The sequence below is a fragment of the Heterodontus francisci genome, chromosome 3 (assembly GCF_036365525.1).
Source record: "Heterodontus francisci isolate sHetFra1 chromosome 3, sHetFra1.hap1, whole genome shotgun sequence".
In the NCBI taxonomy this organism is placed as follows: Eukaryota; Metazoa; Chordata; class Chondrichthyes; order Heterodontiformes; family Heterodontidae; genus Heterodontus; species Heterodontus francisci.
Window position 1 is genome coordinate 108,750,717 of NC_090373.1, and position 21,731 is coordinate 108,772,447.

The 21,731-nt window shown below is 39.8% G+C and overlaps 1 protein-coding gene across 6 annotated transcripts in view; it reads left to right on the top strand.

Annotated features, from left to right (window-relative positions):
* tbc1d32 (TBC1 domain family, member 32) overlaps positions 1-21,731 on the top strand; it is a 356,785-nt gene that overhangs the window by 193,438 nt on the left and 141,616 nt on the right. For 5 of the 6 annotated variants that reach the window (XM_068025412.1, XM_068025415.1, XM_068025416.1 and 2 more), the window contains exons 26-28: positions 7,048-7,141; positions 12,941-13,057; positions 17,658-17,735. In XM_068025412.1, the coding sequence (XP_067881513.1) occupies positions 7,048-7,141; positions 12,941-13,057; positions 17,658-17,735 (289 nt within the window). The remainder of the gene's footprint in view (positions 1-7,047; positions 7,142-12,940; positions 13,058-17,657; positions 17,736-21,731) is intronic. The other variant, XM_068025417.1, reaches the window with a different exon arrangement.

A 21,731-nucleotide genomic window follows, 5' to 3' on the forward strand; every position in this document is an offset into this window, starting at 1 on the left:
TGCGATACTCAGATTTCCAGAAGGCATTTGGCAAGGTGCCACGTCAAAGGTTACTAAGGAAAATAAGAGCTCATCACGTTGGGAATAATATATTTGCATATTTAGAGGATTGGTTACCTAACAGGAAACAGAGAGTAGGCATAAATGGGTAATTTTCATGTTAGCAAGATCTGATGAGTGAAGTGCCACAGGGATCAGTGCTGGGACCTCAACTATTTACAATTTATATCAATGACTTGGATGAAGGGGCCGAATGTATGGTTGCTAAATTTGCTGATGACACAAAGACATAAGGAGTCTGCAAAGGGATATAGCTAGGTTAAGTGAGTGGGCAAAAATTTGGCAAATGGAGTATAATGTGAGAAAATGTGAATTTATCCACTTTGGCAGGAAGAATAGTAAAGCAACATATTATTTAAATGGAGAGAGATTGCAGAACTCTGAGATACAAAGGGATCTGAGTGTCCTGGTACTTGAATCACAAAAGGTTGGTATGCATAAACAGCCAGTGATTGGGAAGGCAAATGAAATGTTGTCGTTTATTGCAAGAGGACTATAAAATTCGGGATGTTTTGCGACAGTTGTATAGGGTATTGGTGAGATCCTATCTGGAGTACTGTGTACAGTTTTGGTCACCTTATTTGAGAAAGGATATAAATGCGTTAGAGGCATTTCAGAGAAGGTTCGCTCGACTGATACTTGGGCTGGGTGGGGGTTATCTTGTGAAGAAAGGTTGGATAGGTTGGGTCTGTATCCATTGGAGGTTAGACGAATGAGGGGTGATCTTATTGAAACATATAAGATCCTGAGGGACTTGACAGGTTGGATGCTGAGAAGATGTTTCCCCTTGTGGGAGAGACTAAAACTAGGGGACACAGTTTAAAAGTAAAGGTTCACCCATTTAAGATGGAGATGAGGAGAATTTTTTTTTCTGAGGGCTGTGAGTCTTTGGGGCTGTCTTCCCCAGAGGACGATGGAGGCAGTGTCATTGAATATTTTTAAGGCAGAGGTAGATAGATTCTTGACTAACAAGGGAGTCAAAGGGTATCGGGGGTAGGCGGAAAAGTGGAGTTGAGGCCACAGTCAGATCAGCCATGATCTTATTAAATGGCGGAGCAGGCTTGAAGGGGCCGAATAGCCTACTCCTGCTCCTAATTCATATGTTTGTATGTTTGTTCATATGTAAGCGTGTGGGTATTCATATCAGGAAAGGAGTTGACAGGTTGGGTCTCTTTTTCTCTTGCAAAAAGAAGGCTGAGGGGTGACCGAATAGAGGTCTTTGAAATAATGCATGGTTTTGATAGAATGGATACAGCAAGAATGTTTCTACTGTGGGAAAGAGCATAACTAGAGGCTATCAATATAAGATAGTCACCAAGAAATCCAATAGGGAATTCAGAAGAACCTTCTTTACCCAAAGAGTGGTGAGAATGTGAAACTCATTACCACAGGGAGTGGTTGAAGGGAATGGCATAGATGCATTTAGGGGGAAGCTAGACAAGCATATGAGAAGGTAATAGAGGGTTACGATGATAGATTTAAATGAGGAAAGATGGGAGGAGGCTTTAGTGGAGCAAAACTGCCAGCATGGATTGGTTGGGCTGAATAGCTTTTTTCGGGCTGTACATCCTATGTAATTTGAAGTAATATGCATTTGTTTATTTAAAAAGTTTAGCACAAAGTTAGACATCTATGCAAGCTTAAAATTGGATTAATTGATTTGCTGAGGTGTCTAACCTCAGGCATTTCTCTGCAGTTAGGGGTTTTATGCATAGTGTCAGCAACCATAATTGCAGAAGAGCTCTTTTTTTTTCTCATAATGTGGACCCACTATACAATGAAGGCATCATAGCTGCTTCCTGGTTAGCTGCCACTGCAGAGCTCTGGGAAGCATGCAGAATTAATTTGGATTGCTCTAGAGCTGCTAAGCACAATGGGCCAAATGACCTCCTCCTGTGCTGCAAACTTCTATGATTCTTTGGTCCATGTCACTTTGATTTATCATTCCACTTTCATTCAGTGCTTTCTCAGCAATTACCAAAGCATTGTATTTACAGTTTCATTCTTCAGCTATCTTGTACTGCTGTTCCTACCATCTCAGTCTTTAACAAGTTTCAAAGATTCATCTGAATAGTTAGATCCAAATACTTCTATCACACACTGAAGTCATTCATGTTTTCTCTAAGCTATGCTTGTGGTGCATCTCCTGACCCTTTTCTCATTAGCTCGGTGGGTTTGCAAGACTCTGTACCTTTTCCATACCAATAATCTCCTGCATGCATCATTCAATCCTATTCATTTTTGCTGATGATTATTTAATGATTATGTAACTCAAGCTATACATCCTGGAAAGAAGACAGGTATGGAGGCACCACATTACATATTAAATAGTAAGATTGTCAAGGTGAAATCAAAAATAGCACTTTGAAAGAGTTGAACAAGAAGAAATACATTTAAAATAGCATAAGAATCAGTATTATGAAGAACATTTTTACTAAAAGCATGATCAGTCCGTCAAATAAATTGTCATGCAGAATAGTGGAGTGAGAAATATTAGGGACATTCAGAATGTAGTTTGATGCTTTGATTACATAGCGAATGTATTAGTGGGTGATCTTAAAAGGGAAATACAGCCTTTTCTCATCCTTGATTTTTCTTGTGTTTAAAATGCAGTGTCGTTCAGAGCACAAAGCCATCTTTCCTCATGCAGTGCAATGTTGGCTCATTACACTTTGATCTTCTTTCTGTTCAGTGGACAGTTAAAATTGTGTTTCTTTCACTTCTTCAAAAACAGAACAGAGCTATTTTTCATTACTCTAATGCCCCAGAAGTGCCAATGTGAAAGACACAGCAAAGTAGAAACTTGGGTGGAGACTTGTAACACAGGGTGTCTGCTCCCATCCTGGACTTCAGATTTATTTTTTTGCCCGGTGCATTGCTGAGTGGTATTGCTATGTAAATACATAGTTTTCATCACAGTTACAATATTTTGACCTGATATCCTGGTTTTGGAACTTTTGCTGCAGATTAGGACAAGGTTACACACATCTAAACACGGTGCCACAACTCTACAATAGCACTGTGTGGTACAAGGGTGGAGTTACACAGATTTTACAAATACACTGTATTTTAAGTTACAGCTTCTTAGTCAACGGGTTTTCCAGATATCTAACCATTAAAAATTCATAATGACCTTGTCACCTGCAACCTTTGAATGACATAAAGTCACCTGAGGGTGAGCAGACCCTATTAAAGGAGTGACAAGGCAGCTGTTGTTAGGAACTGTGCAGAAAATGACTCGCAATTTCAGCCCTTTCAATTCTGTCCACCAGCCCCCGCACCATGAAGGATGTGCACTCCTCCACCTGTCTTCATGTTGTGAAAGTTGCTGGACACATCACCGAATCATTATAACAGGAGTAGACCATTTAATCCTTCAAGCCTGTTCCATCACTCAACCGGATCATGACTGATCAGCTCCATTTATCTATGTTTCTTCCATATCCCATGATATCCTTATTTAACAAAAATCTGTTGATCTCAATCTTGAAAACTTAAATTGCCCCAGTATCCACAGTATTTTGGGGAAGTGAGTTCCAGATTTCTACTACCCTGTTTTGGCTTGCTCTGTTTTTGAAGAAGTGAAAGAAACACAATTTTCACTGTCCACTGAACAGAAAGAAGATCAAAAGTGTAGAGAGTCACCATTGAGAAAAGATGGCTACGTGCTCTGAAGGACATTGAGTTTTGAACATAAGAAAAAATCAAGGGTGAAAAAGGGCTGTTTTTTCCTTTTAAGATCAGCCACTAATACAGTAAATCTGTGACCAAAGCATCAAGCTGCATGTTGAATGTCTCTAATATTTCTAACTCCACTGTACAGCCTGACAATTTATTTGATGCATTTATCATGCTTTCAGTAAAGATGATCTTCCCAATACTGATTTCCTTTACCTGTGGAAATGTGCTTCCCGATCCCATTCTAAGTGGTTTAGCTCTAATTTTAAGATTGTGCCCCTTGTTCTGGATTCCACCACCAGAGGAAATAATTTCTCTGTATCTACCCTATTAAATCTCTTAATCATTTTACACAGCTCAATTAGATTAGTCCTCAACTGTCTAAACTCAAGGGAATTCAAACTGAGTTTTTGTGTCCTGTCCTCATAATTCAGGAGAGACAGTGGCATAGTGGTTATTTCACTGGACAAGTAATCGAGGGGCTTGTGCTAATGCCTTGGGGATGTGGGTTCTAATCCCACCATGGCAGCGGGTAGAATTTAAATTTAACAAATTAATATAAATTCAATTAATTAATAAAAAAGTCTATACTCTTAGTAATGGCGCCATGAAACTAACATCAATTGTCATAAAAACCCATCTGGTTCACTAATGTCGTTAGGGAAGGAAATCTGCCATCCTTACCAGACCTGGCCCACATGTGACTCCAGACCCACAGCAATGTGGTTGACTCTTAACTGCACTCTGAAATGGCCTAACAAGTCACTCAGTTGTCGAGGGCAAATCGGGATGGGCAACTAATGCTCGACTTGCTAGCGACACCCACATCCCGTGAAAGAATAAAACAAAAATCACTAAGCTTCAGTATCATTCTGATGAATCTGCACTGTACTGCTTTCCACACCAATAGAAGTCATTAGAAAAGAAAATTGGGTAGGGTGTTAAGGGGCTGCCAATTTGTTATTGCTCATTTTGCACTACTGTTCAAGACCAATTTCATCTGAATTGTTTCCTACTGTTCAACTAGTTTCTTATCCATCCCCAGAATTTACCCTACACCTCCAACTATGAGCTTAATTAAGCACCTTTCATGTAGAACTTGGTGAAAAGCCTTTTGGAAATCAAGGTATACCATGTCATAGGTCTAACCATTGTCTGCTTAGGTGGTCACTCTCAATGAACTTTTATAGTGTTCTTATTCTATGGTTAATATAGCAAGCTTGTAATGATGGAGGGAATTATTATTCTCCCTCCTCCTCAAGGTATTATTTGTTCTGCTGCCAGCAGTGTGTAGACCATCCAATCTATCGAAAAAAATCCACTTTATATAGCATCATCATTAATCCAAAGAACATCCTGAACATATTAGGAATTCACTCAGCAATTTCCCAAGCCTGGTAGGGAGTGAAAATTAATATATTTTCTTTTTGAGGAAATGCCTTTTGGAGAGAGGGGGAAGTGGTGAGCAAATGGAAGCTGGAGGGCACAGCAAGCCCCTGTATGTTGTGTGGGAGTACGGTTGGTCACATATAGGTGGCTTTGATGATACTTCACAAAACATCTTAAATATAAATCATTGCTTATATGATTTTCCCAGTAAGTGGAATGTGGAATGTGATAGTGTAATGGTTGTGGTACTGGGGCCTGCAACCCAGAAGTTAAGTGTTCAAATTGCACCATGCCAAGTTGTGAAATATAAACAAAAATCACTTGTGCACTGGCAGCAGAAAAGCATCACCATGAAAACCACTGAACCTTTTTTTGGAAAAACCCAGCCTGTTCAATAATGTCTTTCAGGAAAGAGAACCTGTCACCTCTATGGATCATCTGTTTCTACACCGTGAACCCTTATGATCTCTAAAATGGCTTAGTTGTTTTTTTTTAAAGTTTCAAAAAGGCAATAAATGTGGTTTTGCCATTGTTGCCACATCCCAGGATAATTTTTTTTAAATAAGTAATTTTTTTTCCCCTGTCATTTTGTGTTAAAAGTAGAATATCCATTGGAGAACTATTGAATAAAGAAATATTCAGCTCACGAACAGGCTAACACAGCCCACGCACAACTTCATTAATCATGGATTACACAGTTAGGTCATGAATTTATTAACATCTTGCCTTATCAAGCAATATTGTCGAATTAATGCTAGTAAGTGCCACATTGGGGAGATTATGAGTTATAAATTCTATTCACTGGGAATTTGATTAAAACTGTCCATGCTCATTTCACTTAGAATCTGTAACAGCATCAGAGAGAGATGTTAGAGAATTTGTTCAAACTGAGAAGGACAGTGTTCGAACAGATCGTGCCACTAAAGTGCCCCTTCTCCTAGGCTTATTAATAAATTTGCAAAATATTTTCTGGATAGCTTTTGTTTTCTCCTTATTCATTACTATTTATGGTATTATTTATTATAAACTTTGTTTAATATACACTTTGTTAAACAAAGCCTTTTGAAGAATTAATGTTACTTTGAACACAATATTATAGAAATTCTGTTCACACAATGTAGCAGCCATTAACTTAAGTCTTTTCTTACTAATTGACCTTTACAGCTTTCTGAATTAGTATTATTTAAAGATCCACATGAGTATATATTTTTGATTTTGTTACAGAAATTCGACTGCAGTCTTTAAATGATTAATGATCAATAATAACAATTTACAATTATTTGAATTCAGTGCACTTTTAATAAAAAATTAAATCATTACTGCAGAGTGGATTTTCAAAATATTGCATAATTTGAGCTGTATGAAATTAATGATGGATGTGATCTATAATCTTTCTGCAGTAGTTTTTTTTTTCTAGTTTATTTTTCTCAGACAAGCAAAGTCCTATTTTGTGATAATGCTCATCAGTATGCTCAGGATGTAGTACTTGCTGCAGTGTTTCCTTTGTATGCTACATGCTTCTATTAGCTGTCAGCGTTATACAAAGGACAAGGAAATTACTGTCATAGAGAAATATTAGTAATCCTGCTGAAATTACAGTAGTTATTTTCCCTTGGGGCTTCAACATCTTATGCATAGACATCAGTATGATCTCAGAATGATGCCTGCATGGATAGCTATGTTAGCTTTAGCAACGATGGAAATAGAAAAGGTTATCTATCATTCAGCATTTTTTTTTTCCAATTTAGTGACATTGCATTACAATATACTGTCTTCATTGGGAAAGCAGTGAACTCTGAAAATATCATAGACCCAAGATGCGGTAAAAAAAAACAATAAATATATAAGCTGTACTTTGTACTGTGAGGAAACATTGTTTTAAATCTGTTTTTCCAATTGCATATTGTACTCTTTTTCCAGGGAAATGACCCATATCCTTGGCCACTATTTTCCTCTTACCCTTTGCCAAAGTGTTACCTCCGAGAGCCACTGAAAAAACTTGCTCTAAAACAAGGTAAGATACCAATAAATGAATGTATTAGTAGCCAGTGGAGTTCACAGTTCGCTGTGTTTTAATGTAATGAAAACAAGCTGCCATACTCTTCAGCTAAGGATTGTGCATGACATTCTGTTCTACTCTTTACAAGTAACATGGTTTTCTTGTATTATTGAAGGAGAGGCTTTGTTTGTGTACATTAGTATAGATGGAAGGAAAGCTATTGACCAGAGCTGCCACACCATACTTTATGATTATATAATGGTCCAAGAAAAAAATAATCCTAAGGGTAGTGCTAGACTGACTGTTTCCAAACATAAAGACTTCAGCTCACATCCAGTAATGCTGAAAGCATTATCTAGTATGAAAATAATATTGCTGCTAAGATGTTAAGAATATATTTACTGTAACATTTTATCAGTAAAATATATATTTCCAACAAAACTCAATTTAAAAGTACACTATCTTCGGCCATCCCCATTTCTTTCTACAATTACTATTTAAAGCATTTTGCTTTCCATTGTTTATTACTTTTTCTATACCTGACCTTTTCCTTTTTTCGCTCTTTCATGGGATGTGTCACTGGCAAGGCCAGCATTTCTTGCTCATTACAAATTGCCCTTTCTTGAACTGCTGCAGTCCATCTGGTGTAAGTACACCCACACTGCTCTTAGGAAATGAGTTCCAGATTTTTGACCCAGTAACAGTGAAGGAACGATGATATAGTTCCAAGTCAGGATGATGTGTGGCTTGGAGCGGATCTTGCAGGTGGTGGTGTTCCCATGCGCCTGCTGTCCTTGACCTTCTATGTGGCAGAGGTCGCAGGTTTGGAAGGTACTGTTGAAGGAGGCTTGACGAGTTGCTGCAGTGCATCGTGTAGATGGTACACACTGCAACCACTGTTGAGGGAGTGAATGTTTAAGGTGGTGAAATGGGGTGTCGATTAAGCAGGCTGCTTTGTCTTGAATGGTGTTAAGCTTTTTGAGTTGAAGTGATTTAAGACTTTAACCCCTTATAGGGACTAAACCAAATCAGGAATACATCCCTATGAATCTCATTTAATTAAGTACAAACCGGACAAACTCTTATAGACACTTATTTAGGTCCAAAGAATTGAATTAACTTTCCCTCAAAGAAAGAAAACTAACAGAGAATATTACCATCTTTCGGATAGCCTTTTTAAAAATAATTATGGCTAAGTCATAAATATCTCAGATAGTATAAGGGTCTGGAAAACTCTCTTCAATACGTATCTCTCCACTTAAAGCGACACAGAGAGGGGGTTCTTGTAGTTGTATACAGAATACTACATGAGACGATTTATTAACTTTTATATATTTATTAAAGAATTTAACATGAAATACACTTTTAAGTGGATAAGTATATCACAGTATCAAATATTACTGAGAGATGTAACACATAATCTTATTTCTAACATAGAATCCAAAAGTTTAACCCTGCTAAGGTTACAGCAAAATATTTGAGAATATCCATCAAAATTTAAAGTGAACTTTTACCTTAAATGCCCCGAGTAAACCATTGGACGAGAAGTATTGTTTGAGGAATTCAACACTTCTAATATTTTGCTTCAGAATCTCTCATGTTTATGCTGTGTCTAAGGTGTCATATGATCTCTTAGCATATAGGTGTTACCTTTCTGTGTGTGTTTTTCTTGCTTTCAAGATCCATATTTGGTAGTATCATGAACTAACTCTCTACTTAATGTTTTCCTGGAATTCCCCTGCTCTTTAAGTTGTGAGCATTTATCTGGTCAAAATGTTTATAGAAACATAGAAAACATAGAAAATAGGAGCAGGAGTAGGCCATTTGGCCCTTCGAGCCTGAACCGCCAGACCTCTTGTTCCTGTAAGTCCTATTCCATTTATTGTTTTATTATTTATAATTGCCTTTCTTATGGTACCTTAAAGAAACCTTTTGAGCCGATCTGTCTGCATCAACAACCCCATAAACTAATTATGATTATTGCTACCTTTTACTGGTGTCACACAAGATATTTCAATGTGTGTGTGTTTATCTTTTAAGTCCCTCTCAACAGAGACACAAATGGATTTCCTAACTTGTTTCTGGTTCATAACAGGGACCTTGAAATTTTTTAACTTTATGTTCTTAAAGGAGAATGTCAGTGAGGCTTGAAAACTGGCCATTTATTCAATCTTTAATTCTAAAAGGTATACTATATTAACTATCTCTAAATCTAATTAAGCCATTATACCTATATTCCATCACAGAGTGTTGTTGGAGCTGCACTCATCCAGGCAAGTGGAGAGTATTCCATCATACTCCTGACTTGTGCCTTGTGGGTGGTGGACAGGCTTTGGTGAGTTAGGAGGTGGGTTATTCACCACAGAATTCCCAGCCTCTGACCTGCTCTTGTAGCCACGGTATTTATATGGCTGGTCCAGTTAAGCTTCTGGGTAATGGTAGCCCCCTGAAAGATGATGGTAGGGGATTCAGCGATGGCAATGTTGTTGAATGTCAGAGGGAGATGGTTAGATTCTCTCTTGTTGGAGATGCTCATTGCCTGGTACTTTTGTGGCATGGATATTACTTGCCACTTATCAGCCCAAGCCTGGATATTGTCCAGGTCATGCTGCATGTGGACATGGACTGCCTCAGTATCTGAAGAGTCGCAAATGATGCTTAACACTGTGCAATCATCAGTAAACATTCCCACTTCTGAGTTAACACTGTGCAATCATCAGTAAACATTCCCACTTCTGAGCTTATGATGAAGGGAAAGCCATTGATGAAACAGCTGAAGATGAAGGACCTAGGACACTACCCTGAGGAACTCCTACAGAAATGTTCTGGGGTTTAGATGTTTGACCTCCAACAACCACAACCATCTTGCTTTGTGTTAAGTATGACTCCAACCATTGACTTCAATTTTGCTAGGGCTCCTTGATGCCACACTCAGTCAAATGCTACCTTGATGTCAAAGGTAGTCACTCTCACCTCACCTCTGGCATTCAGCACTTTTGAACATGTTTGGACCAAGGCTGTAATGAGGTCTGGAGCTGAGTGACCCTAAAGGAACCCAAACTGAGCATGTTGTTGCTGAATAAGTGCTACTTGATAGCACTGTCCATGACCTCTTCCATTACTTTGCTGATTGACTGGATTGGATTTGTCCTGCTTTTTGTGAGCAGAACATACCTGGGCAATTTTCCACATTGTCAGGTAGATGCCACTGTTGTGCCTGTACAGGAACTGCTTGGCTAGAAGTGTCGCTAGTCCTGGAGCACAAGTCTTCAGTAGTACAGCTGGGATGTTGTCAGGGCCCATAGCCTTTTCAGTATCCAGTGCCTTCAGCTATATCTTGATATCATTTGGAGTGAATCAAATTGATTGAAGACCGGCATCTGTGATGTTGAGGACCTCAGGAGGAGGCCAAGGTGGATCATCCATTCGGCACTTCTGGCAGAAGATAGTTGCAAATGTTTCAGCCTTTTCTTTTGCACTGATGTGCTGAGATGTTTGTGGAGCCTCCTCCTCCTCCTGCTAGTTGTTTAATTGTCCACCATGACTGGATGTGGCAGGACTGCAGAGTTTTGATATGATCCATTAATTGCTTAGATCTGTTGCATGCTGCTTTCCGCTGTATAGCATGCATGTAGTCCTGAGTTATCGCTTCACCAGGTTGGCACCTCATTTTTAGGCATGCTTGTCGCAGTTCCTGGCATGCTTTCCTGCACTCCCCATTGAACCCAGGTTGATCCCCTGGCTTGATTGCAATGGTAGAATAAGGGATATGCGGGCCACGAGGCTACAGATTGTGGCTGAATACAATTCTGCTGCTGATGGCTCCCAGTGCCTCATGGATGCCCAGTTTTGAGCTGCTAGATCTGTTCTCAATCTATCCTATTTAGCACGGTGGTAGTGCCACACAGCATGATGGATGGTATCCTCAGTGTGAAGATGGGACTTCGTCTCCACCAGGACTGTGCGGTGGTCACTCCTACCAATACTGCCGTGAACAGATGCATCTGCGACTGGTAGATTGTAAGTGTCCATTCTTTTGTGCCCCCGATATCCTTTCATTCCTTTTGGATTCAAGACCTACCAAAGTAGAATTCCTATTCTGGTAACTGGGGCAATTAGCCTTTGCAGTATCCTGTGCCTTCAGCCATATCTTGATATCACATGGAGTGAATCGAATTGATTAAAGACAAGGGCAATTAGGGATGGGCAATAAATGCTGGCCTGGCCAGCGATGCCCACATCCCATGAATGAATTAAAAAAAACTAAAAACTGGTTCCAGTCAAAAAACTGAGTATGATGCTCATTGGAGCAACCCTTTCAAGCTCTGATAGCCCTCTCAGGGCAGCAACCAGAAATCCAAAGCAGCTAAAGAGATGATGTTAGCCAGATAGTGAGAATGAAGGAAGGATTAAGATGCTGTTTTATCAATACATCTTGCTAATTCAAGCTGCTTTTCTGTATTGCTTTTCAGATGAGTATAAAGTCAATCATGTTTGGAAAAAGTACAATTAAAACCCTAATGTTTTGTTTTTACCTTTGCATGTTTGGCTTTTACCCACAAACCTTAGCATTGCGCTGTGGGTTACTGGCAAACAAATGCTTAATGCATTTTTCTAGATAGAAACATACTTAGAATATTACATTATAGAACTAAGGATGCCGTTTAAAATCTGAATTCTAATATTTTCTTACAGCAATGTAACAGAGAACATACAAATTAAGTTCACGTGGAAGGTACCCAGGGATGGGAAACTTATGAACATCTGCAGCAATAATTGCTACTTAATAGTGTTCTTTACTGCACAGCAGTATGTCCAGTGTGACTATTGCATATTAATTAGATTCTGAAAGGAACTTATTGTTTGAGCCATCAAACTAAGCACAAAATCAGGAAGAATGGCAGATATTTATGTGATGTAATTCTTCCTTGTTTTTATATAAATTTTAATCTGGAAGCCTGTAAATGCTCGGCCCCAAACCATTATGGCTGGTTTAGTGTTTCAGAAGCTCACTGCCCTTACATTGAAAGTGAGAACATTGCATTTTCATAGTCATGGGCATATTGGCCCATTGGCCCCATTGTATTCAAAGTCCCCTTCGAATTGGAAAGAATGAAGAGGCATATTTGATGATGAAATGCACTGTTATAAATGGCTCAGAAATTAATATTACCATCAAAAAGTATCATTAAGCAATATAAAATTTAATGATTTCAATTTAAAATATTTACCTTAGTCCTTTAACCTTTTGAACAGTTGTATCCAGCTTGCCTATCAAATTTGGATCAGTGGTAGCATTCCCACCTCTGAGTCAAAAGGTTGTGGGTTCAAGTCCTATTCCAGAGACTTGAACATATAATCTAGGCTTAGTGCAGTACTGGGGGAGTGCGTCACAGTTGGAGGTGTAACATTAAACCAAGGCCCCATCTGCTCCCTCACGTAGACATAAAAGATCCCTATTGAAAGAAGAGCAGGGGAGTTTTCCCAGGTGTCCTGGCCAATATTTATCCCTTAACCGACATCACCAAAAAACAGATTATGTCATCATTATCTCATTGCTGTTTGTGGCACACTGCTGTGCACAAATTAGCTACCATGTTCTGTGTATTAGAACAGTAACTACACTTCAAAAGAACAGAATTGGCTCTTACATGCTTTGGGATGTCCTGATGTTGTGAAAGGTGCTAGATAAATACAAGCTCTTTTTTCCTTTCTCTAGCTGTCCACTACAAATATTGTTTGAAACCAAATGAATGGAGTGTTTTTATTATATGTTATGCAATATAAATAATAACTGATCTTATCATTATTCAGATAATGAATTTAACAAGTTGCTGAAAAACTCAGAGAAGCAGACAGGCTGGCTGGAGAACTGTAAAAAGCAGTTCTGTAAAATCATGACAACCAAACCTGACATCATCAAGGGAAGCAGTAAGTACTCAGTTTTGGACAACTACAGACATTTTGCAGGGCAACTAGCCTTATTATTCAAGCACAAAATATACATCAACTAATCAGTTTTAAGGGAAACTACAATATGACACTCCTTTTGCAACAATGTTTTGGTCAATTCTTTTTCGTCAGAAAATAGTAGCATTGTTTTGTTTTATAAATTATTGGGGAGCGGGAAATCCGAGGTGAAACACTGGTGGGGAGGGGGGAGGAATGCAATTTTCAGGGTGGGAGGGGGGTAGGCAGGGAATACTGCTTCAATTGGCTGAGTGGATGGTGGGAAGGGATTGAAGGGCAAAGATCTGTACATTGGGGGTGAAAGGTCAGGACTGGCAAAACAGTGTTTTCAGAGGGGAAGAGGGAAGTTAAAACCTTGGTAGGTCATTGGGGGGGAGGGGGTGGAAGAGGGGCTTCGCTCGTTTTTGAATGTGAAAATTTACAACACACTTGCATCTCACTTTAAAAATTTACATGTCCTCTAAGGGCTTGAAGCCCTTTAAAAATGGTGCCGGCACCAGTGCAGTGGCGCCTGGTGCCCTAACCGGGGATGGAGCGCCCGCCCCCTCTGCATCATCGGGGGCAGGTGCTCTGCCTCTCCATGCTAATGAGCCAGCATGCAAAATATCGCGGCGGCTCCGCGGTGTACGTTTCGTGCGTGCACTGTGCACTTTTTGAAGCTGAGCTCTTAAAATTCAGCCCTATAGGTCTGGCAGTATTCTTTTAATTGAAAATTGTGCTCAGATTTCTCAATTAAGAAAAAAAAATAACATTCAAATCGATTTGATTTAAAAAGATATTACAACGCAAATGTACACAAAATAACGAATCGTAATTTTGTAATTTCTCCAAGTCTTCACAAGAAAAGACACCAGTAAGATGCCCCCTCCCCTCATACTCAAAGATCATCCGAACTGAATGAAAAACTTTGACATCAATAAAAGTCCTAGACAAACAAATCCTCAAGAATGGAAATTTTTTATTAGGGTCCTAAAATTGGCATTGTATTGGATTTGTGAAGCATTGACCGTCATCATGATGAAGTCAGTGAATGCTGGGGAGTTTCCAGCGGCTTGAAATACATCCATTTTCAAAAAATATGATAATACAAACCCAAACAATTACTGTAGCAGAAAGACCTTTGCCACCATTTCAATTGGTCTCAACAAGACCACTGAATTCTCCCATGACTCAGCAAACAAGTCAATTTTCTGATTGTTTGAAGCTATTCATACATTTCAGCAACTAGGGAACATCTCCAACTATACTAGCTCAACGTCCTCAGCATTAACTAATGCCAAATGTGGACTGATTCCCATTGTCATGCCACCAATAGTGATGCCCAGTGTAAAACAATGCTTTGCTGTAGGGTTCAGTGCTGAATGATGACATGCTTTTGGTAACCCATCACAAAACAAAAGTATGACCATTTTTAGAGTTGGCATCTGCTTGGGCTGGCTCTGAGGGCTTATTTACATTGTGACCAAACTAAATCCTTCCCTCCTGCAATCCCATATCAGCACCTGACGAGGATATCTCATCAATGTGCAAATGGTGTGAACATCTGCCAAGAGTATGCAACTACATCTGACCTCAGAATTTGGGGCAATGTGAGGGAATATATGGGGGCAGCTGAAAGTTCTGTCCCACCCCAAATCCCGCTCCAAAAAGCTTCCTGTGAAATTTCTGGGTCGAGATTTTCTATTGACCTTTTAGTCTTCAAATACTTAACCCTTTACAACTTTTCATGCATTGAAGAATTCAAAAGTATAATCTTGCTCAAAGCTACTCTAAAACCTGTGTTTTCCGTACATGAAAGACTTCTGCAAAATTGTGGTATTCAGGCAGATAATTGCGCCACAAGTAGTAAGTAAAATAGATCATGTGATTCGTGTTAATGCACAATCATTTATCCTAATTGGTTCTAAATTAGCAATCTTACTCAGAGACTACAAAGATGACTGATGGAAAATTAGTATTGGTGCAATAAGAGGTACTTTTCTGAGATTTGAGCCATGGCACATTGGAGCATAATCAGGCCTATGCTAAATATATAAAATAAAAATAGATAATGTTGGAAATACACAGCAGGTCTGGCAGCATCAGTCAGAAAGAAACAGAGTTAACGTTTCAGGTCTGCGACCTTTCATCATGTTGATGCTAAACATAACCTGGGAGTGCTCAGTGATGAGAGTGGGTAACGAAATAGAAAAATATATTCCATTTCCCAGCACTTAATTAAGAAGAGGGATTAGAATTTCAATTAGAACTGACAGTGAATTATAAAAGGAATTGGAACCTCTATTTAAATTAAGAAAAAAAAAGTCAATTTGAATTGAGACAATAGATTTCAATTTGAATTTGAAAAATAGGATGAATTGAAATTCAAGATCTGACTGTCAGTTTAGATTGGGAAGGGAGTACAAAATTTTACTAAATTGAAAAAGTATGGGTGTTATCTTTATCAAACACCTTTAGCTTTGTAAAGAAAGATCAGAACACAGAGGAAATTCTACTGACGTGGCTGGAATATACTTCCTGAAATGAAACGTAACCTCTTCTCAATTGAACTACTTCCATTTCTTGCAGAATAAGCCAAGTATTCTGATATGGCAAACACTTGAAAATCAAACAACTGGATGACTCTTTGTCCACCATAGCTCAGTTGGTAGCACTCTTGCCACGGAGTCAGAAGCTTGTGGGTTCAAGTCTCACTCTCAAGACTTAAGCACAAATGTCTAGACTGACGCTCCAATGCAGTACGGAAGGAGTGCTGCACTGTTGGAGGTGCAGTCTTTCGGATGAGATGTTAAATTGAGCCCCCATCTGCCTGATCGGGTTGATGTAACGGATCCCATGGTGCTATTTTGAAGAAGAGTTGGGGAGTTATCCCCAGTGTCCTGGCCAATATTTATCCCTCAATCAACATCACAAAAACAGATCATCAGGGCATTATCACATTGCTGTTTGTGGGAGTGTGCTGTGTGCAAATTAGCTGCCACGCTTCCTTATATTACAACAACAGTAACTACACTTCCAAAGTACTTCATTGGCTGCAAAGTGCTTTGAGACATCTGGTGGTCATTAAAAGCACGATATAAATGCAAGCTGTTATTTTGGTGAGGAAATGCTGCACTATGGAAGATGCCGTCTTTCGGATGAGATATTCAACTGAGGCCCCGTCTGCCTTCTCAAGTGGACATAAAAATTCCCATGGCACTATTTCAAAGACAAACAAGGCAATTATCGCTGGTGTCTTAGCTGATAGTTATCCCACAATCAATATCATAAACAGATTATTTGGTCATTATCACATTTCTGTTTGTTGGTGCTTGCTGCATGCAAATTGGCTGCCACGTTTCCTACATTGCGACAGTAACTGCACTTCAAAAGTACTTCATAGGTTGTGAAAGGTGCTATATAAATGCAAGTCTTTCTTTTTCTTTGGCCCTGGTTTCAGTAGTGGGCCTTTTTAAAATCCTGATTAATTCAGAATTCCTAACACACTGAAATAAGGAAAGGATAAGATGAAAAGAAAGATGAGAGTCTGGCAAAACCAGAGCCATTACAACACCAGCTCAACCCTGCTCTACTTCAATAAATGCTAGGGTATCTCTTGAATGTCCCTCCTCAACTTCATTTCCTCCATGGCCACCACCAACAAAACACCTTGATTTTATGTCCGTAATACTGCTGTTGAACAACTAATCCTACAGATTTTTTTGGATCAAAGTATACTCCTCAAAATAAAGTATAAACAAAGTGTAAGCAAAATGAAATTCTGAAAATAATTCTGCATATTTAATTTGTAAACTTGAGGTCATCCAAAACTCTGCTGCCTGTGTCTTGACTCGCACCAAGTCCTGTTCCCCTATCAACCCTATGCTTGCTGACCTACATTGTTTTCCAGTCAAGCAATTTCTTGATTTTAAAATTTTCATCCTTGTTTTCAAACTCCTCCATGGCCTCGCCCTTCCCTATTTCTGTAATCTTCTCGAACCCCACAAACCTCCAAGATATTTGGGCTCCTCTAATTCTGGTCTCTTGTGCATCCCTGATTTTAATCACTCCATCATTGGTGGCCTCGCCTTCAGTTGCCTCGGCCACAAGCTCTGGAATATCCTCCAAACATCTCTCCATCTCTCTACCTTGCTTTCCTCCTTTAAGACACTCCTTAAAAGCTACCTGTTTGATCAAGCTTTTGGTCATCTGACCTAATATTTTGTGGCTTGGTGTCATACTTTGTTTTATGATGCTCCTGCGAAGTGCCTTGGGACATTTCATTATGTTAAATGCACTATATAAATATAAGTTGTTCTTTTGGTCATACTTGTTTGATTTGTTTTCCAACAGAGTAATTTTCTGGTTGTATTTCTAACGAACTGAAAGCCATTGTCTAAATGACACAAAAATAGTAAAAACTTTATTTCATTCTTTTCTTTTCCAACATTAAACAGATAAAATCCAACTTTGCAAAAATTTCAAGCAAAAAATATATTTTGGTTGTTCAGCCAGAGTTTTGTTTTAATAATGGACTTTATTTAGTGTCCAGAAATGTCTTATTTATTTCTTCAAATATTAGTTCTTTTAGAATTGCTGGAAAAAGTTGTGTGTCATCTCTCTGGCACTCCATCAGAGTGTTTCTTCAGACCCTATGAAGGTGAGTTGTTTTCATCTGATGTCCAAGAGGTTAAGTGCAATATTGACACCTGAATTGCTTTACAAGCATACTTTAAAATTGAAATACTAATTGTGCTGATGTAAAAATGTGTTCTTTAAAAAACAAATTTGTTGTAAAATATTAAAAATAGGTTTTTTTTCAGAATTCTTTTGCATAGTATGAATTAGGCACTTAGTTTAATGAGGCAAATTTTAAAACACGGATCTGGAAAATGCTGTGAGCAATGTAATCGAAATCACAGTTCAGAGGTTGATGGGTTTTAAGTAATGGGTCAATAGGTAATTAAAATATGCTTCACTCTGAGAAGAGTCTGATTGTTTAGAAGCCTTTGCAAAATCAATCTTGTTATCCCAGCTGCTCTTATTATAAACCTGTGGATTAAAATTGAAGCAGTTGCACATTTGGGAATCAGAGCCCCCAGAGTGTCCCTGTGGAGTAATTGCTGAGAAAACATTCTTTCCAAATGCTTTGAGTAACTTTCTGCAAAGGGAATGAATTATAGCAAACACAAAATGGGCTCATATTTTACTAAAGCAGTTGTTGTGAACATGGCACTTGCACATATCTTGGTCAGAACATAAAATATTATGAAAAGGTTAGAATTTTGAAGCAATTGATATAATCAAAAATTTGGTACTATTCAGTTGTACATTTTAAGTTAAATATTTGTTTTTACTTCTCTTATGAAATTTTCCCAACCTGCTGAAGTAAGCTAATGAGACCAGTGAAGTGTCCCTCATGAACTCTTCATGATGTTTGCAAGATGTGTTTCTTTTGAGTGACTAAATATTATTAGTATGTTTTCAAGAAAAAAATACCCAAAGCTGTTGCATTCTTCATTTAACAAACACTCTGCCAAGATTATGAGGTGATCGGATCAGACCACCAATGGAGCTCTGTCATATTTGTAGAATTGACCGTTGAGTTGACGAACCAGTAACATTCACAGATGATAGAAAGAGAGGATACAAGGGCTGGACTCTCCTTTGGAATTCCACCTAAAATGGAATGGGTTAGCAGCAGTGAATGAGGCAAAATCTGGCAGTGAGACCTACTGCAAGCTCACCGCCTGACCTCAATCTCCTTCCCTCCTCTCCATCATTACTGCTGCTGGTCGCCCTTTCCCTGCCTACTATGTGAAAATGCTGAGGGGGGTGGAGGGTGTGTTTGTGGGAAAGAGTACCCAGTGCATTTCCCTCCAGTCCACACCAGTTACCGAGCATCCCTGTACTGCCTTGTGGAAGGTAGCAGTAAGCCCAGAGTAGGGACATAAGAGGCCTGGAGGTCAAGGAATGAAAGTGAATGAAAGTGCCAGGCTGAGATCTTCTCTCTTTCCATATAGACTCCACCTACTTATTCTGTGCAGATCTTGCACTCTGCCTACAAGGCTGAGGCACAGGTACCTACTGGGCTCATCTTCCCTTCTAAATCATTGCTGACTCTGCATGTGCTGCAATGGGACTGGTGATGCAGCACTAGTCCCAACCGAACTGCAATAACCTCATCTTGGGAGTACCTTTATCGTTTGAGCCTTCTCTAACATTCTGGTATTTTTCGACTGCTTCCTTCTCTCCTTGAGCATTTACATCCCCTGGCCTGTCTCCATCCCTTTTACCTTCAGTCTCTGTCACTGGAGTATAACTCCTAGATCCCTCACCAGCTCCCTCAAGCTCCCAGCTTCCTCTCCTCTGTTGCAATCCAAATTAGAGGTCTGCTACCTGACCCGAACCTGATGGGATCCGATGACGGTTCGGGTCGGGTCGGGCTCATCTACTGGGGCCGGCTTTCGGGCTCGGGTCGGGTCAGGCCAAGTCCAGGTCGAGTCGGGTCGGTTCGGGCCGGGCACATGCGGTAAGTGCTCTGCTGGTAAGTATTAAAAATAAAAAACTTACCTGAGCTGGGAGTCCAGGATGAAACTGAGTCTGCGCAGTGAGCGAGTGACGTCACTATGACGTTATCGCGCATGCGCTGCAGCTTCTTGCAGATTCGGTGTCAGGAAGTTAAGCAAACTGATGGTTGGCTCGGGTCGGGCCGAGTAGTGGCGGGTTCGGGTCGGGTTGGGCTTGGGGTAAAATCGGAGGGACTCGGGCCGGGCCGGGGCAGGCTCGGGTCAGCTGTGGTTCGGTCGGGTTCTTTTTCCCGACCTAAAGCAGACCTCTAATCCAAGTAGTGAAATAGTGACTGCGGCAACTCACCACCACCTTCTTAAGGCCAATTAGGGATGGGTAATAACTCCAGGCCTAGCCAGCGATGCCCACATCCCAGAAACAAATACAAAAAAAACTTCAAAAGTACTTCATTGGCTTTGAAGCGCTTTGGGACATCCAGTGGTTGTGAAAGACACTACCACAACCAACAACAACTTGTATAGCACCTTAAATGTAATGAAGCATTCCAAGGTGCTTTGCATTATAAAACAAAATATGACACTGACTCACATAAGGAGATATTGGGAGCGTATTCCAGAGCTTAGGGCCTAGGCAATTGAAGGCACAGCCACCTGTGGTGGAATGATTAAAATCAGGGATGGTCAAGAGGCCAGAATTAGAGGAGCACAGATGTCTTGGAGGGTTAAGGGGCTGGAGACGATTACAGAGATAAGGAGGGGCGAGACCATGGAGGGATTTAAAAACAAGGATAAGGAGTTTAAAATCAAGACATTGCTTGACCGGGAGCCATTGTAGGTCAGTGAGCACAGGAGTGAAAGGTGAACTAAACTTGGTGCGAGTTAACTCATGGCACCAGAATTTTGGATGACCTCAAGTTTACAGAGGGTGGAATGCGGGAAACCAGCCAGGGGTTCGTTGAAATGGTCAAGTCTTGAGGTAATGAAGGCCTGTAATAAGGGTTGCAGCAGCAAATGAGGTGAAACGGGCGAAGTTGGGTGATGTTACAGAGGTGGAAATAGGCAGTCTTAGTGATGGTATGAATATGAGGTCAGAAGTTCATCTCAGAGTCAAATGTGACACTAAGATTGCGAACAGATTGACTTACTCAGACGGTTGCCAATCTGTTTAACTGCCTCTATCTCCTCCAATCCCACAGCTCCTAATCATATTTCTGAAACATTATGTAGATTTTCCCTTAGGTACTCTATGGATTATTTTTTGGGTCTACCTTAACATCTCTGTGAACTTAACTGTGAGGTGCTGAGCAATGTAGATCAGCAGGGATCAGGATTCTGTTGCCACTCTGTTAAGTTAAATGATCTTGTTGAGTTGACAGCATGGGCACAATAACTGGCCTAAGCTACCCTGGGGAGGGTGAAATTGGCAAAAACCATGGCTGATTGCTGTCACCCAAGCCCTGCAGGAAGTGGGGTCTTTGTGAGGTCTCCTGCTGCCAACCAGCTTGCTTGGCACTCATTGTCAAAGCTCACAGATGAAAAGTGGCGACTTGCACATGAAATCAGAGGCAACTGGTGCACTGCAAAAATGTAATCCAGTCAGCAGTCAGTCCGGTTATGAGAGGCAGGAAGGGAACAATACTGGGGAGAAGGAAAATAAATTAACATTTTCAAGACCAATGCTCCACTATATTTCCAACAAAATGTTTCAAATTTTTAAAATTGTGCACAATATGACATGAATAATGATCTACATTTTGGCAAAATATTCAACCATGAAAAGGACTATCGGCAAAACAAGTTTTGTGACATAAATCCTGATGTTACTGAATAAATATTTACATTTTACATTTTAAGGGGAAATGCAGTTTTGCATTGTGTGCAGAGGTTATGATAAAAATGGAGAGAATGACTGATTACAGTCTTTGTGGAATCCCTGGAAGTATCTCAAGCAGCAAAAAATAGGTTTACTATGTTGCTGTACTCAATAAGGTTTTCATCATGGAGAAATATGAAGATGAAACAGTTGGCAACACTCTCACCACTGAGTCAGAAGGTTGTGGGTACAAGTCCCACTTCAGAGACTTGAGCACAAAAATCTAGGCTGACACTCCAATGCAGTACTGAGG